This window comes from Dermacentor silvarum, chromosome 3 (assembly GCF_013339745.2).
Source record: "Dermacentor silvarum isolate Dsil-2018 chromosome 3, BIME_Dsil_1.4, whole genome shotgun sequence".
Lineage (NCBI taxonomy): Eukaryota > Metazoa > Arthropoda > Arachnida > Ixodida > Ixodidae > Dermacentor > Dermacentor silvarum.
In genome coordinates, this window is record NC_051156.1 from 188,694,894 (window position 1) to 188,709,539 (window position 14,646).

Below are 14,646 nucleotides of genomic sequence, written 5' to 3' on the forward strand. Positions count from 1 at the left end.
CGATGAAGCATGAACACTTATTCTGTGAGTACAGTCAATGACCGATTTTCCGGATGCCCGATAATTTTCTGATGCCTTTGCGGCACCGCCACATATTCCATAGAGTCAATGTATAAGGACGTCTTGAAATATGGCATGAAAAGAACCTTCACCATCCGATTTTCCGGACTGTTTGTCATGACCGCAGGTCCTAAACGGCTATAATCGAAGCCACCACCACTGCCATTTTGATTATCTCGCCTCCTCGAACTTACGCTATCGCATGCACATCCGCTGGCAGCCGTAGCCACCACCGCGGCAACGCTAGGTCTAGCTACTTAGACGTTCGCTGCCAAGCTTTTTGCTGTTCGGTGCTGTATTTTTTAGTAAAGCAATTCGCCGCTGTTAGCAATGGCGCCGACACCGCCTTTGTAATCCTTGCCGGTGGCTTCGAAGCTTGGAGAACATGACGTGTTGCATAATGCTAGCTCTCGAAAGTCAGCTTTGCCTCAATACAGCAGTGTTACGTGGTGAAACATTCGCAAAGTATTGCGGTGAAACATACCAAGAGTGAGAAGGGGACAATTGTCACGGGACATGGTATGTATTCCTTAATTGTACACGCGTGCACCCACCGTCTCCTATCACAGTACGAGCACCGATAGGTCTAATAAATACTGGCGTACAGTTCAGAGCTATTTCGGACGTGCCTATAACAATTGGAGCCCTTGGGGGCAGTAAAAGCAATGCATTAATTTTTTTCAGACTGCCCGATTTTTTTGACGTTTTGGTGGCCCCTAGGGAGTCCGAAAAATCGGACGTTGACTGTAGTGCCTTTTGGCTGTATGCTTACACTGTTAGTTGTACCCTCCTCGGGTGGCTATGGGTTGGGTTTGCACGACGTCATGGGTTCAATTCTCGGTCATGGTGGCTGCATTCTGTTAGGGACAGAATACAAAAATGCTATTGGGCTTAGATTCAGGTGGGCATTAAAGATCACCAAGTAATGAAAAATCAAAAATCCAGATTCCCTTGTGGTGTAGCCAGGGGGTGGCACAAAGCCCTGCCCCTCCTCTTTACTGTGTTAGTATGCAGTGTGCCGAGCCCTCCCTCTCCTGTCTTGACCCTTCCCATCCCTGGCCAAGTGCGCGCCGCCCCCCTGAAATAAGTTTCTTGCTATGCCGCCAAGATTTCCCTACTATGGCGTTTTTCATAACCCATGTGTTGTTTTGGGATGAGAATCTCATTTTGTAATTTTGTAATTTTATTTTTACTCTTAATTATGCCAACCTCTAGTTGTGCCATGAATTTGGGAAAACTGTGCATTAGAAGGCTAAAGAACTTGTAGTAAAATATCTGTTAAGAAAAGAAAAAGAAATAAAGCCATGGGTGATTAAAAAATAATCTACAGTAAGACCTCTTTAATACATACCCGCTTAATTAGCAATTCCAATTTAAATATAGTCACGATGATTCCCCAGCCTTGTTGCCATTGTACCTAATGAATTGGCGGACCATTTAGCCATAGTCGCTTAAGGCATGCCAAATGGTTAGTGCGTAGTATTTACTTCACTTTTTGGCCTGTATTAGCGTGGAATCGGCAGAATGTCGTGTGCGCAGACCATATATAGTGAAATTGTGGCACACAGACATTTCCCAGACTGAAGTCGCCACTGATAGTGACATCAAAACACGATAGCCATAACATGTTTCCTGCTCCCACAGCTTCTAGTGCTTCATTGTCGTTATCACGGATGACAACGTGGATGATGGCCCTGTCGTAACCAACGCAGTTAGTTCGTTGACTGTCATGAGGGCTTATTTATATTTGTGGGTCTTCAATTAAAGTAGCGGCCTGGGCTGTAATCACATGGCCTCACAATCTGATGCAGACAGACTACTGGAGGCATCCATTTGATAGAGGTACTTGTGGTTGCCAAAGAGAGATTCAGTTGACAGGCCTCTGTATCCCAAAGCTAAAAGGAAGCATTGGATTAATTTTGGCGATCGGGTTCTTTAAAGTGACGCTAAAGATGTGAATTCTGGCCTGAGGAAGCTGAAATAAAGTTGAGTGTATATTTACCTCGATTTAGATGAGCTGCAAAAGTAGGGAGCATTAACATCTTCCAGAGCCTGGACGGTCGTCATGTGAGCACAGTGCTGGAAGCCTGTGCTGGTATGACAATCTCGAAGGCCATGCTATGCTGTCATCGGTGACTGGGGGGGTAGCACAGAGGGGGCTCCACACAGCAAATAATGCTGGTGAAAGAGCAGCATCAGAGTTTTCCCACAGGAAAACCTGAAAAAGGTGACTAGGCTGCAGTTTCTTTTAAATTCTGTTTAACTGACTTGTATCAACAGTGGTTAGCTACTTTTGAAAGATCATTGCTGAGACAATGCACTGTAAACATTCACTGTAACAAAAGTCATCGGGACAGGAAATTAACTTGAATATAGGCGATATACTGGTACTAAAAGCGGAGAGGCCCTGAAAGAGCTACATTAACACCAGAAGTGCACACTAATAGCGTGGAAAGTCGTAAATGCATACTGAAACAAAGCTAGAGGGCACATGACAGCGGCAAAATTCTACTGACACTCATGTCTGTCTGCAGTTGGGCTCGTGAAGCTGCTGTCATGGGCCAGAGCGGCTTTTGCAGCACTTTTTTGTCTTTCAAGGTTGATACAAACAATGCAAATGACCGCCTTGTATGCAGCACCAAGTGTTCCAGTGCAGATTTCCTGCTTCATACTTTACTATCACTGGTTTCTGCTGCCACTCCACTTCAAGTAATATGGTCTGAATGCATGCTTTGCAGTCAGGATCACGAAAAACTTTGATCAATGTGATAGTTTAAATAAAAGGTTTTTGTTACTTAAGGTGGATTTACTGTATCAGGGTTGCCAAATACTGTGTCACTGGGAGCTGGTTCCACATCTACAAAATAGCAGTGTCACACTTTGTTTGTGTAATTTGTTTCAATTACAGATACCTTCATTCTTAGCAACAGTGGCATAATTGTTGCTTTAGAGCAGTAATTTATCTGTCTGGTGAGACCTAAGTTTTGTCCTTAGTGTCATCAAATACACTTCTTTGGGCTTACAGTCAGATTTAACAGGAGTACAGGAAATTATAGCCTTTCGAAAAAGATGGTGTAGTTTAACGTCCTGAAACAGCACAGTGGGTTGTAAGGGACGCCGTAGTGGAGGGCTACTCCGGAATAGTTTTGCACTTAAATATAAGCACACCACCATGCACTTAAATATAAGCACACAAGCACTTTTGAAAGGGTAATTATTCTGTGCTTTTCTTTTATATCTGTTGGCTTTGGGTAGTTGGTACTAAACCCTTCGGCTATCTTTCTTCTTGCTACCTGCCGTGGTGGCCTAGTGGCTATGGCCTTGTGCTGCTAAGCACGAGATCGCGGGATCAAATCCCAGCCATGGCAGCTGCGTTTCGTTGAAGGGTAAATGCAAAAACACCCATGCACCATGCATTGGGTGTATGTTAAAGAACCCCAGGTGGTAAAAATTAATCCGGAGTCGCTCACTATGGTGCGCCTCGTAATCAGATTGCGGTTATGGCATGTAAAGCCCCAGAATTTAATTTTTAGTTTTAATTTCTTCTTGCTCATACATTACACTAAGTACCTTATGCTAATCTTGGTTGTTGTACAGGCTATACTTGAAGAACTTGAAAGTTCCCTTTATCCTACTACTTTGTGCATTGCATGTAATGGTCAGTGTGCTTGCACACACGAAGGGTTTACATTTGACAAGTTAGGTAGAGAAGCAGTCTCTGTGTTGACGTTGGATGATGGCGTGCCGTGCAGGGGAGCTGAAGGACCCGGCTAAGGCCATTCCCAGGGGCACGCTGTCTGCTGTTGGCTTCACCTTCGTCACATATGTCGTCCTCATGTTCCTGACGGCCGGCACTTGCTCTAGGTGGGTTGGCATCCTTAACAATATTGCATGTTCACTTCATTGCATTGGTCATGACCACATACCGTATTGCCTCTGGCTTGATGTGCCCTAGTGCCGGGGTAGTTTCTGTTATGCAGGGACCTGAAACAATAAGGACCTTTTTGGACGTTTAAAAATGCAGATTATTTTCAGGCTCCTCTTTCACTGATATGGCTTCTGAATTGTGGTAGCTCAAGGGCTGCTGAGCACAATTTTGTGTGTTTGATCTCTAGCCACAGTGGCACTGTTTTGATGGGGAAGGATTGCAGAAATGCCCTCATACTATTGCATTCAGCATGAGCTGCAGCACACGATCTGTGGCTGGAGTAGTCTCCTGTATGAACTGCTGGCGCTTATTTCGAGAGCGCTGCAGCGCTCTCGAAATAAAGTCCGGGAGAGTTTTACCACTGTGCATACCCCCATGCTCTCCGTAGTCTGCTTTAATTGAGGGAAACTGTGAAGTGGGGGGCTGCTTGGCATTCATTCATAATTACTACAGCACAAACAACAAAGATGGAAGGTCCAGTGTATGGTCCTGTCGTTATGCATCTCCCCTATGTCTCCGTTGTTTGTGCTGTAGTAATTATGCTTACTTGCAGACCGGTAATACACTGGCCTGCCAAGCAGCACTATGCCCTTAACTCTAAGCACAACGTGCCCCGTCATGGTGCACCGCAGCCCTTGCTTCGTAATTATTCTTTTTTTTTGTTCTATCTCTGTACTTTTTTCTTATGATGGAGTGATAGCTGCTTGGGGGTCCCAGTGTCTTATCGCTTCGTCAAGTAAGGAAACGACTGAAAGGAAGGTATGAGCATTGCTTGAATGGCAAAAAGCCCTCTCCATATTTTTCTCAAGACCGTCGCGCTTCAGCGCTACCAGCTCTATCAAGAGAGTGCTCCAGCCACGGCTCGCGCGTTTCAGCTCACATTGAATGCGATAGTATCATAATGTTGATGCATATTTAAGAACTGCGACGCTCAAACTGCGATGGCCACAGGCCCACATTATGCAGTCTCTCGTAGCCCCTGTTTTGCCTTGGGATGGCAAATGCAATTAGTCTAACAGTGAACTGTCTCTGAATCCTTACTCCATTGCTTCATCTACTGAGAATGAAATTTCATTAAAGGTCTGCTAGAGGTCTGCAAATGGAGCAGCATGCAGGTGCATTCCATTCTCGGCAGGGTATTTAGCGCACGTTAACTGGTTCATTTCAACTATATAGTTGGTGACAACCTGAGAAAGCAGTGGCAAACAATCACACTGTTGTCCAAATGAGAGAATTTGTATAGATGTGCAAACAAACTGCATTCTCTCATTTTCGTGACATCATGGCAGAGGCAAAATTCTCTCACTATCGGAGTCTATCAAGAACTGTGTTTCGGGGTGCGGAGGCGTAGGAGGCAGCTGGTTTGTGGTTTTGTGGGTGAAGCCCTTCACCAAATTCTTAGGTTTTCCCCTCGTGCATTGATATTTCAGGCACTGATTCCAAAACCATACCTGCCACCCTCTCCAAGATTTTTCATAATTTTTACAAATTTGGGCTTATTCTGCGACTTTTCAAATGTCTTGTCATGTTTTACAAAAAGTAAATTTTGTTTGCGAAAAAGTTTCGCTTGTTGGTCGCTGACTCTACCATTGGAAGCCTTTTGGTGGTAAAAGGACACTGGAGGGGCAGTTGCTTCAAGCAAGTTTATGCAGACAAGCTCCTGAAGCTGACAAAATCGGCAACAGCAGTCTCTGAAATGTCACTGTGATCCAAAGCGATGTGCTACTTGCCAGTCTGTGCTGTTCCACGTTTGCTGTTGCTTGTGTGTTGCGTCTTTTTAAGGATAAGTACCATTAATAGAGTATGTACGTGTCCCACAACAAAGGCTCAGGGCAAGCTTTAAAAGAAATGTCTACTATCCCCCCTCCCTTCTCCCCTTGGTATCTTGTTCTAAGAATGTTTACAAAATTTCAAAGTTTACAGGTTGGCAGGTATGCAAAATGGAGTTACTAACTGCGACTTTCTTTTTCTTTTTTTCACAAAACCTTTTTTTTTGTGCGTAGGCTGTTGCTGCAGAACAATGTGCTGTACATGCAGTACATAGACCTGTGGCCACCTTTTGTGGCCATCGGCATCTTCTTTGCCACCCTGTCGGCATCCCTCAGCAACCTCATTGGCGCATCTCGTGTTCTCGAGGCGCTCAGCAAGGACGAACTTTTCGGTACGTCTTGCCGAATTTTGTTTGTCCCACTTGGTGGGGCCCTGTTTTTACTAAGCTGTGCATAATAGGGGACTTAACCGTGACTATAAGCATGATCTTTTTAATCTCACTTTTGCTTATTTTTGAGATGCGCAGTGCATGTGTGTCTCTGAATGCAGGTCTTGTGCTGCGGCCAGTCAGCATCCTTGTTTACAAGAGCAATCCGTTGGCGGCAGTCTTCACTTCATGGTTTCTTGTGCAGGTCAGCTTCCTTCCCCCATTTTTGTTCACGTGGAGGGCACTGATTATATTCGCAGCATGCGAATACATACAAGATCACTGCAAACTACCATATCTACTCGTGCACAGCCTGCCCCCCCCCCCCCCCCCCCTCACACACACGCACACAGTTTTGAGGCTAGTAAAACTTCGGAAACATGTTTCATCAAAGAGCACTTGCATCAATGCATGCATTAGAGCAGGCTATGTACAGTGCTCACGGATTGAAATGCGACAATGTAGGCCTAACCAATGCGCATACTTTTGTTTCCACCGGCGGTAGTTTGTGTGACATCGGCGCAATCTCGACTCGTACGCTTAGATCAGTCCAAGTCACTTTTCGTGGCCAGATTCGAAGCAATAAGGCATGGTACTCTCGAGTAATTGCACAGAAAGAGCGTTCTACTGCAAAATTTTCCTGTCGCGTTTCAATCCGTGAGCACTGTACAGTGATGGCGTTAGCAAAAGTGATGGAATATTGAATGAAAACTTCCCTGTTGGGTCGAGTAATCAAAGGTTACATATTCTATGTTACAGTTGTGGTATGTTTTAGTCTCTGCAGGTTACCATGAGGATGATATCTGTAAGAAGTGTACCCTGTCAAGGTTTCTGGGGGAAGAAAAAAAAATCTTAGTTCCTTGCGTGTTGCATTAATTTTCATTATTATGGAATACCAACTCACCCAGCATTCCGCCCTTCTAAAAAAATGTTGTGTCGTGTACCTGTACTTTGTAAAAAAAGTCACAACATTTTAAGTTGTCCTTACTTCTTTTAAGGGGTGTTAAGTTCAATACATGTATTTGTACACTTACATAGGGGTCCTACAATGATTATTGAACATTGTAAATTAAGATAAGTCATTAGATAATGTTGTTCTAAGTCTCCTTTTACAAAACAGGGTGCGGACACCCTTAAAATGCTGCTTGTCCTTTCAAGTAGTCATTTCAGGTGCACTTCTTTTGGTCAACATGTCAATGTGTTGATGTGTTGCAAACACCATTTGATCAGGCTGTTTCAAATGATAAGATGCAACAGTCTGTGAACAGTTCTAGTCAAGAGGTGAATTAACATTTGTCTGATCAAGTAACAGGTTGCAGATTAAGTTGAAGTGACTAACCATGTCAAAGGGGGGGGGGGAAAAAGAAAAAGAAAGCAGGATCATTTGGATCCCATTAGTCACACCCTTGCGAGCATACCAATGAATGAAACAAACTTGGGCAAGTGCGGGGCTGTACAATGGGTGGATAACAGTATAATGTGCAGGGTTTGCTTGCATGTTATCAGGTGCCACATAAACACTTATCCACGTTTTATTACTCTCTTACGTCAAGTACCCTAGAAACTGGACCGTAGCCAGCCTACAGGCTGAGTTTTTTCATGGAGCTAGAGGTTTAGTGGCCGCTGCATTCATCTTCGGTGCCGTCTCCCAACAACAACAAACAATTGAATTGAACAGACTATCACCATGGTGGTTCCCACTCCCTTCCAGAACTGCAATATATGAACACCACTGACTGCCAGGCTAATGCTGTCTGTAGCAACAGCACAGTCACCACCATAATTGGTGACATGCGGAAAAGTTATTGGAAAAGTGAAAAGTGCCAAAGTTTGAGTTGAAGGTGACTTTTTGTGTCCTTGCATTTTATAAGTCTTCAATCAAAACCTCTCCTTGTGCGTAACAATTCTGCAGTCCCTTTTTGTGCATGTTCACATGAGATGCACAGACATCAAGCAAAACTGGCTGTATTTAACTATTACAGGATTCGCTCAAAAACACATCAGCTGTGTATCATTTTTGTGGTGGTTGCGCGTAGAGAGAGTGAGAGTGCTTTATTGTTCAAAAAAATTGTTGTACACTTGTGTAATGTGACAAGTCTGCCACCCTGACTGAGCTGCACTGTTTCTCTCCATAGCTGATTCTATTCATAGGTAGCCTCAACACCATAGCCCAGGTGACGTCGGTCTTCTTCTTGCTGTCGTACCTGTCAACGAATTTGGCCTGCCTCGCTCTCGACCTGGCGTCGGCACCCAACTTTCGGTTGGTGAACCTGCTTCTTTTCATGTCAAACTGAAGTGCATCTGACAGTCGTCTGAGTGATTAACCCTCATAGTTCGTGTGCTTAGTTCTAGTATAAGCAAGACAGATGTTCAAAGGAAGATGGAAATGTTGCTCTAACCCTACTGCCCTCGTCGAAACGTTGGCTTAAAGGGACCTTCCTTGTTCAACTATTTGTCATCATTTCTAGTTTTAGCATAGTTGCACTTATTTCCAGTTTTACACATGCTCTTTATGTACTATGGCCATAAATTGAAATGCAAACAGGAAATAGCTGATCAGAATGCCTATTACGCGTAATTACACAAAAGTGCACATGTAATCACTTTTTAGCAGGTTTCTTAGCATGGAGTAGTCCCAAGTATGTGTTTTGAAGCCTGAATCAAGCCACTGTTATGAATGCAGGTGAACCTGGAAACAAAATTATGCATTGTAATAGTTTCAGAATTGTTCGCGTTTAAATTTAGGCTTGGGTGATCACTTTTCTGGATACTTGCACTTTCTCAAGATATTGCAGGACTAGCACTAGGCATGTCAGCGTCTTCAGGTTAATGCGTTTCTGGCACTGTGATAGGATAGCATGTTCGACACAGTGCCAAGAACCCAGTTGACTGTAGGTGCTGAGGTGCTAGTCATGAAATCTTGTGAAAGTGAACGTATCCCGAAAGTGAACATCTGAGAATATGGCCCGTGATGTTTGTATAATGAGAGGGGCGATGGACGGGCAGGCAGAAGCTACCTATACTGAACCCATGGCATACTACTGCTGAGCATAGATTTGCAGTTGCCTCTGCAGTTTACACATATTGATTTGGTTTGCTGGCTCATGGCCAGGTGTGAAAAGCAGGCCTATCCTTATTCCACTGTCTTGCAGGCCATCCTTCAAGTACTTCTCGTGGCACAGCTCGTTGCTGGGCCTGTTGGGCTGTGGCACAATGATGTTTGTGGTGAGCCCGCTATACGCAGCCATTGCCATCATCATCTGCCTGGTGCTGGTCATTGTGCTGCATCTTCGCTCACCACCTGTTCGCTGGGGCTCTATCAGTCAAGCGCTGATCTTCCACCAGGTGAGGGATGGTGTGTTGTGCATGCATGTCTGCATTTGTGTGTTTGTGCTGTAGACATCCATTAATTCGATTTTTTCGGTTAATTCGATCCCGACCAAAGGTCCCGGCCGGCACCCATGCATTTCTATGGGCCCAATATTTCGTTATTTTGATTCTAAAGTTGGCCTTTGCCTGATAATTTGAACTTGACCAGTCAGCATGCATGCACCTGAACCCCCATGGCACCTTTTCCCCTAAGAGAATGGGGTAGAAAATAGCCTGCGTGGTGCATTCGAATACAAAAGCAAAACTGGGTTCGTGGCGTTTGCCTTGCTTTACCGCATAACACGGCTGTATTGCAGCGAAGCTGACTTTAAAAACTGTGCGGCAAAGCTGACTTTAGGAATCCGGCTGCCAATCTGAAAAGTAGGGTGCTCGTTAGATTTGAACCTTAGTTAGGAGCTTTAAGCCATTTGTACGTTTCTACTTCAGACACATAGAAAGGTGGCGTGTGTTTGGTTTGGGGGCGTGTTAGAATCGGACAAATACTGGCAAACGAATCAGTGGTGTGTTCTGGCATTTTAAATTTTTTCTGCATGTTGTTTAATTCGACCCTCTGGATAATTCAATAAATTTCCTTGGTCCCGTCAGGGTCGGATCTACAGAAGTCGACTGTATTTGTGCATGTGTGTGTTAGTGTGCTTGCGTGTGGTTTGTGTGTGTATGTATCTGTCTGCTTGTGTATGTGTGTATGTGTACGAGTATAACACACACAGCATAGTTTTACAAAACACCAAATCGTGACACAGCAGATATTGCGCATATATGAGTTTAAGTGCTTCTAGTGACAGATTTATTCTGTAACCAAAAGAAGGGCAACAGAAAATAAACACAATACCGCATAATATATCCACACATCATATGAAAAAATTAGATATCAGAACGTGCTTGGACTGCATACCTTTAATCTTATCACATCACACAGATATCCTTGTGCTGGTCTCCTGGTTGAATAAATGCTATGCTGACCTGAGCACAGGCTTGGCTTTAGCAGTGGCCTTGTGGTTGATTCGTCACCTTGGCCGTGAGAGGACGTGGGTGTGAAATCACGCTGCTGCTGTTCACCCATTTGTTATCCATATGGGCACAGGCGTCCCCGGGCCTGACACACAGCTTTCTTTAGGGGTGAACTATCTTTGGGAAGGAGCCCACACCAAGCAAATCCTGTTGAACCCTATAGGCACAACAAAACCTTGTAAAAAGGGGGGTCTGGGTCAATGCCATGGCGGCCATTTCTCATGTGGCGTCCTAAAGCACCTATTATGTTGGGATGCCCACAGGTTGGGGTGAAACATTCTTTGTAAGCGTTGAGGTCCCATAATGGCTGATTATCTGGTTGGGAGCGCAGTTGTACCTATTTCACCGGTAGGTACCCAGCGGCAGCCCTTGTCTGCCTCCTACAGTTATGACGGATGCTCTGCACCAAGGCTGTCTGGGGTTGGACGAGGGGTGCCCAGAGACTGCAGCTAGAAATCTATAGACATAGGCCCCCTTTCGGGATATTCACCCCCACAAGTCCCGAGCACCAGGCAGGGGACATATCTACCCATTAGAAAAATCAGTGGGTTAAAAAAATCGGCACCAGGGTTCAAACCTATCATCTCCCGCATACGATGTGCATGCTCAACCACTAGGCCATCGCTGCAGTCAAGTGTAGAAGAGAGTGACTTCCTTTTCTTAAAGGATCACTGATGTCGATGGAGCTCAAGCTGTGAAAGTACAGTGACTCTGACAAAAGGACTTGTCTTTTTGTCAGGGCAACAACCGCATTTCTCGGCAGCATTTATGAAATTATCTCTCCTCCCACTCCCAATGAGGCCGGACAATAAGCAAGTGTGCAGAGCAGAGTGAAGGAAGTTGGAATGTTCTCTCCCTGGGAGTGAGTGAACAGCAAATGAGTTGCAGAAATGCAGCTGGTATTGCATGAATGCATTAGGTCATCATATGCGACCTCTATATATGTTGTAAGACGACGCCCGGTACGATGGCAGAGCCCTTGTATTTCAACGCAGTGCAAGCCAGCCAGTGAGCGCCAACCCGACAAACGATAATGATAATTATGAGGATGGGTATATACAGCTGAAGATGATGATATGCTCACAATATATATATATAATCTACAAACTATTGTACATTTGCACCTCAAACAAAGTATGTAAGGCACAGTGGTAGAATAGGAGAGGTGGCGAAATGAGCACCGTGAGTGTGTCTCCACTGCTCTCGAGTTTATTCTAATGTCACCAGGTGGCGAGGCGGTCTTATGGGCCTAGATAAGCACTTTGCAAGCTTTTACTGCACTGTAAACAGTCAGTATTTATCTCAGATTTTCTTGCTTTAAGAGGTTGTTTATGTTCTTAATAGCATGCTGAGGCTTTCAGCCAGCCTTGTACACGAAAGTGAGTGTAACAGGCTGTGTATAGCTTATAAATTACAAATAGGTGCAGGCGATCTCGACACGATCGGCGTAGGCCGCCGATAGCGGGCGACGTGTGTAGATTTTTCAGGAAGTGTGAAAATTCCTACTGGTGAGTGTGCAGTGCCAAAAATATTTGGTGTACATCTTATTGTCTGTAGTATCGAGCTTATGGACAATGTTGCTTTAAGCAAGAACTATAAGTAAATTGCTAGGTTGCGTACGTGGTCAGCACTTGTTTAATTATAGTTTAGCTCCCTATAGAAACAGAAGATTAACCTGCTAAAAAATTAAGAACCAAGTAATTTTATTGGTACTTAATTGTGAGTACGCTTAGAATACGGTAGAAAAGAAATAGCTGCTCAAGGTTACACTACACAGTGAAAACAAATGGTGCAGATATAATGACTGTGTGAAGAAAAGTGAGTGAACACGAATGCACCTGTGCCTATTGTTTCGAAGCACGAGTTTACACCAGCTTTGACAGCTTCCTAAGTTTTTTAGTTTCGGCCTCTGCTTTTCAATTTATTCCTTTGCGTACTGGCACATTCTCATTGACACGTAATCGTGCAGCACGTAAGCCATCATCGCTTTCTTGTGACCTTACAAGGATAATTCATACATATATGGCTAACACAGCAACAGCAAAGTAGAATTTTTGTTCCTGGTTGCTATGAATAAACAGCTTTGAAGGTAGAGGTGTTCAATTCCACGTCCAATGTTTGCCGTATTATGCCGTTCCTATTTCTTGCAAGTCGATAGCTCGAGCATGAAAACCAACTGTAGGTGGATGCGGCCACGTTCACTTACAATCAGTGTTGTATAATCTTGAAGTTGTGACATGCTTTATATTTTCTAACACCCTTGCTTGCTCGCTAAAGAACTCTAACAGCGGCTTTAACAATAATGTAATAATAATCATCATAATAATTTTAATAATTATTATAGTAATGCTATTAATACTAATAATGTGGTTAATTAACAAAAATTAGTACTAAAGTTTCTAGGAAATGGTGAAGAATTGTTACCTTAACATCAAAGTTGCACTTGGTCATGAACATATAAAAAAATAGTTCATTATGACCATCGGTTGTTTAGCAACGGTGCAAGTTAGCCCCTAGAAACAATCTGTATCAAGGAAAAAAAAAATAAACTAAAAAAAGCAAGGAGCAAATGCCCCGCCTGCAGGCATGTTACTTGCGCAAATTCATGCTAGCAGTTTGTTTTAATCGACAAAAGCTATTCAGCACCATTTAATAGCTCCCTAGTGTACTCAAACATCTGGGACGTTGTGGGGTCTCACACGGGCTCTTGGGACAAAGAAACGACAACACAGTAGTGCAAACAATCAAAAGGGCATTTATTGCACCTTTCATTCACTAATGCATGCTAGCTGAATTACTACCCATAGAACATTCACATGGGCGCGCGACAAATCAAGGAAGTCCGACTCACCGCGACCGGATAGCGAGTGAATATGTTCGCCCGCATGCTAGACACCAATGCCTAATCGTTCATGTGTATGGTCACGCGAACGGTGGCGCGTTCGAACAATCCGTGTTCGTCCATACCAGTGCCCTGCTCCTAGCCTCGCGAAGCGTGAATCGATGCATGTGCGGAACGTCCGCATCGCTCACCGATCCCACGTCTAAGAGGAAGCGCCTTCAACCTTTTGCGCCCAGGTAACCCTGCTGTTAGGTGGCGTTATCAGCGCGACACTTGTGCCATCTCTCGCATTGTGCCACAACCACACCGACCATAAGGTCACGCGGCGAAGCCGGATTACAGGAGACAGGAGCCATGTGGGGAAAACAACATCAGGGGATGTGTGAGAGTCGCGCATCCCCACAACATAAAAATATAATTCAACAGCTTGCGACTTCTGTGACTGTTTGCTTTCACGTATCATGATTCAGAGGAATGGGCCCGGAATAGTCATGCTGCCACCTTGTACAAAGCAGTGGAAACTCTAGAGCAGTTTTGAAACGCTTGGAGCATTGGCGAAGCGGCACCATTTGGCCACCTCTTCTCTTCTACCACCGTGACTGCAAGGTTACCCTTCTGATGAAAATGAATGCCTTTTTACTTTGAAAGAGGAAGACGAACAACAATGGAGCACTTCTTCTGTCCTTCTGTCTGTCTTCATTGTGGCGTTTCTTCTCCACTCAACATATTCAATGTGGGGATCACCAATCAGTGCAGCGCCACATTGTTTTGGAGTACTGTCTTCCTGTGAACTTCCATCTTGTTTTATGGCTGTGAGATGTTTTATTCACAGGTCATTGCAGTGATATCGCAGGAATTGTTCCCTAGATGTCCTTGCTGATTGAAGATGCGTAGCGTGTATTGAGCCGACAAGCCCGTTCAAGCCAAGTCTTTCTCTCTGCACAGGTACGCAAGTACCTTCTCTTGCTGGACAGCCGCAAGGACCACGTCAAGTACTGGCGGCCACAGTTCCTGCTGCTGGTTGCCAACCCGCGCTCCTCACTGCCACTCATCCTGTTCGCCAATGACCTCAAGAAAAGCGGCCTGTATGTGCTCGGTCACGTCAAGGTCGGCTCGCCCAAGGAATTTGCGGCCGACCCTGTCCTGGAGGAGTACCCCTACTGGCTTGCCCTGCTTGACAAGCTCAAGGTGCAAGTGTGCTGACGGGACAACTGTGAT

At 44.6% G+C, this 14,646-nt stretch overlaps 1 protein-coding gene across 4 annotated transcripts in view; it reads left to right on the top strand.

Annotated features, from left to right (window-relative positions):
• Positions 1 to 14,646, top strand: part of LOC119446287 (solute carrier family 12 member 9) — a 33,830-nt gene that overhangs the window by 9,063 nt on the left and 10,121 nt on the right. For all 4 annotated transcript variants that reach the window (XM_037710680.2, XM_037710681.2, XM_037710682.2 and 1 more), the window contains exons 6-11: positions 3,813 to 3,924; positions 5,992 to 6,149; positions 6,308 to 6,390; positions 8,321 to 8,445; positions 9,338 to 9,530; positions 14,374 to 14,616. In XM_037710680.2, coding sequence (XP_037566608.1) covers positions 3,813 to 3,924; positions 5,992 to 6,149; positions 6,308 to 6,390; positions 8,321 to 8,445; positions 9,338 to 9,530; positions 14,374 to 14,616 — 914 coding nt within the window. The remainder of the gene's footprint in view (positions 1 to 3,812; positions 3,925 to 5,991; positions 6,150 to 6,307; positions 6,391 to 8,320; positions 8,446 to 9,337; positions 9,531 to 14,373; positions 14,617 to 14,646) is intronic.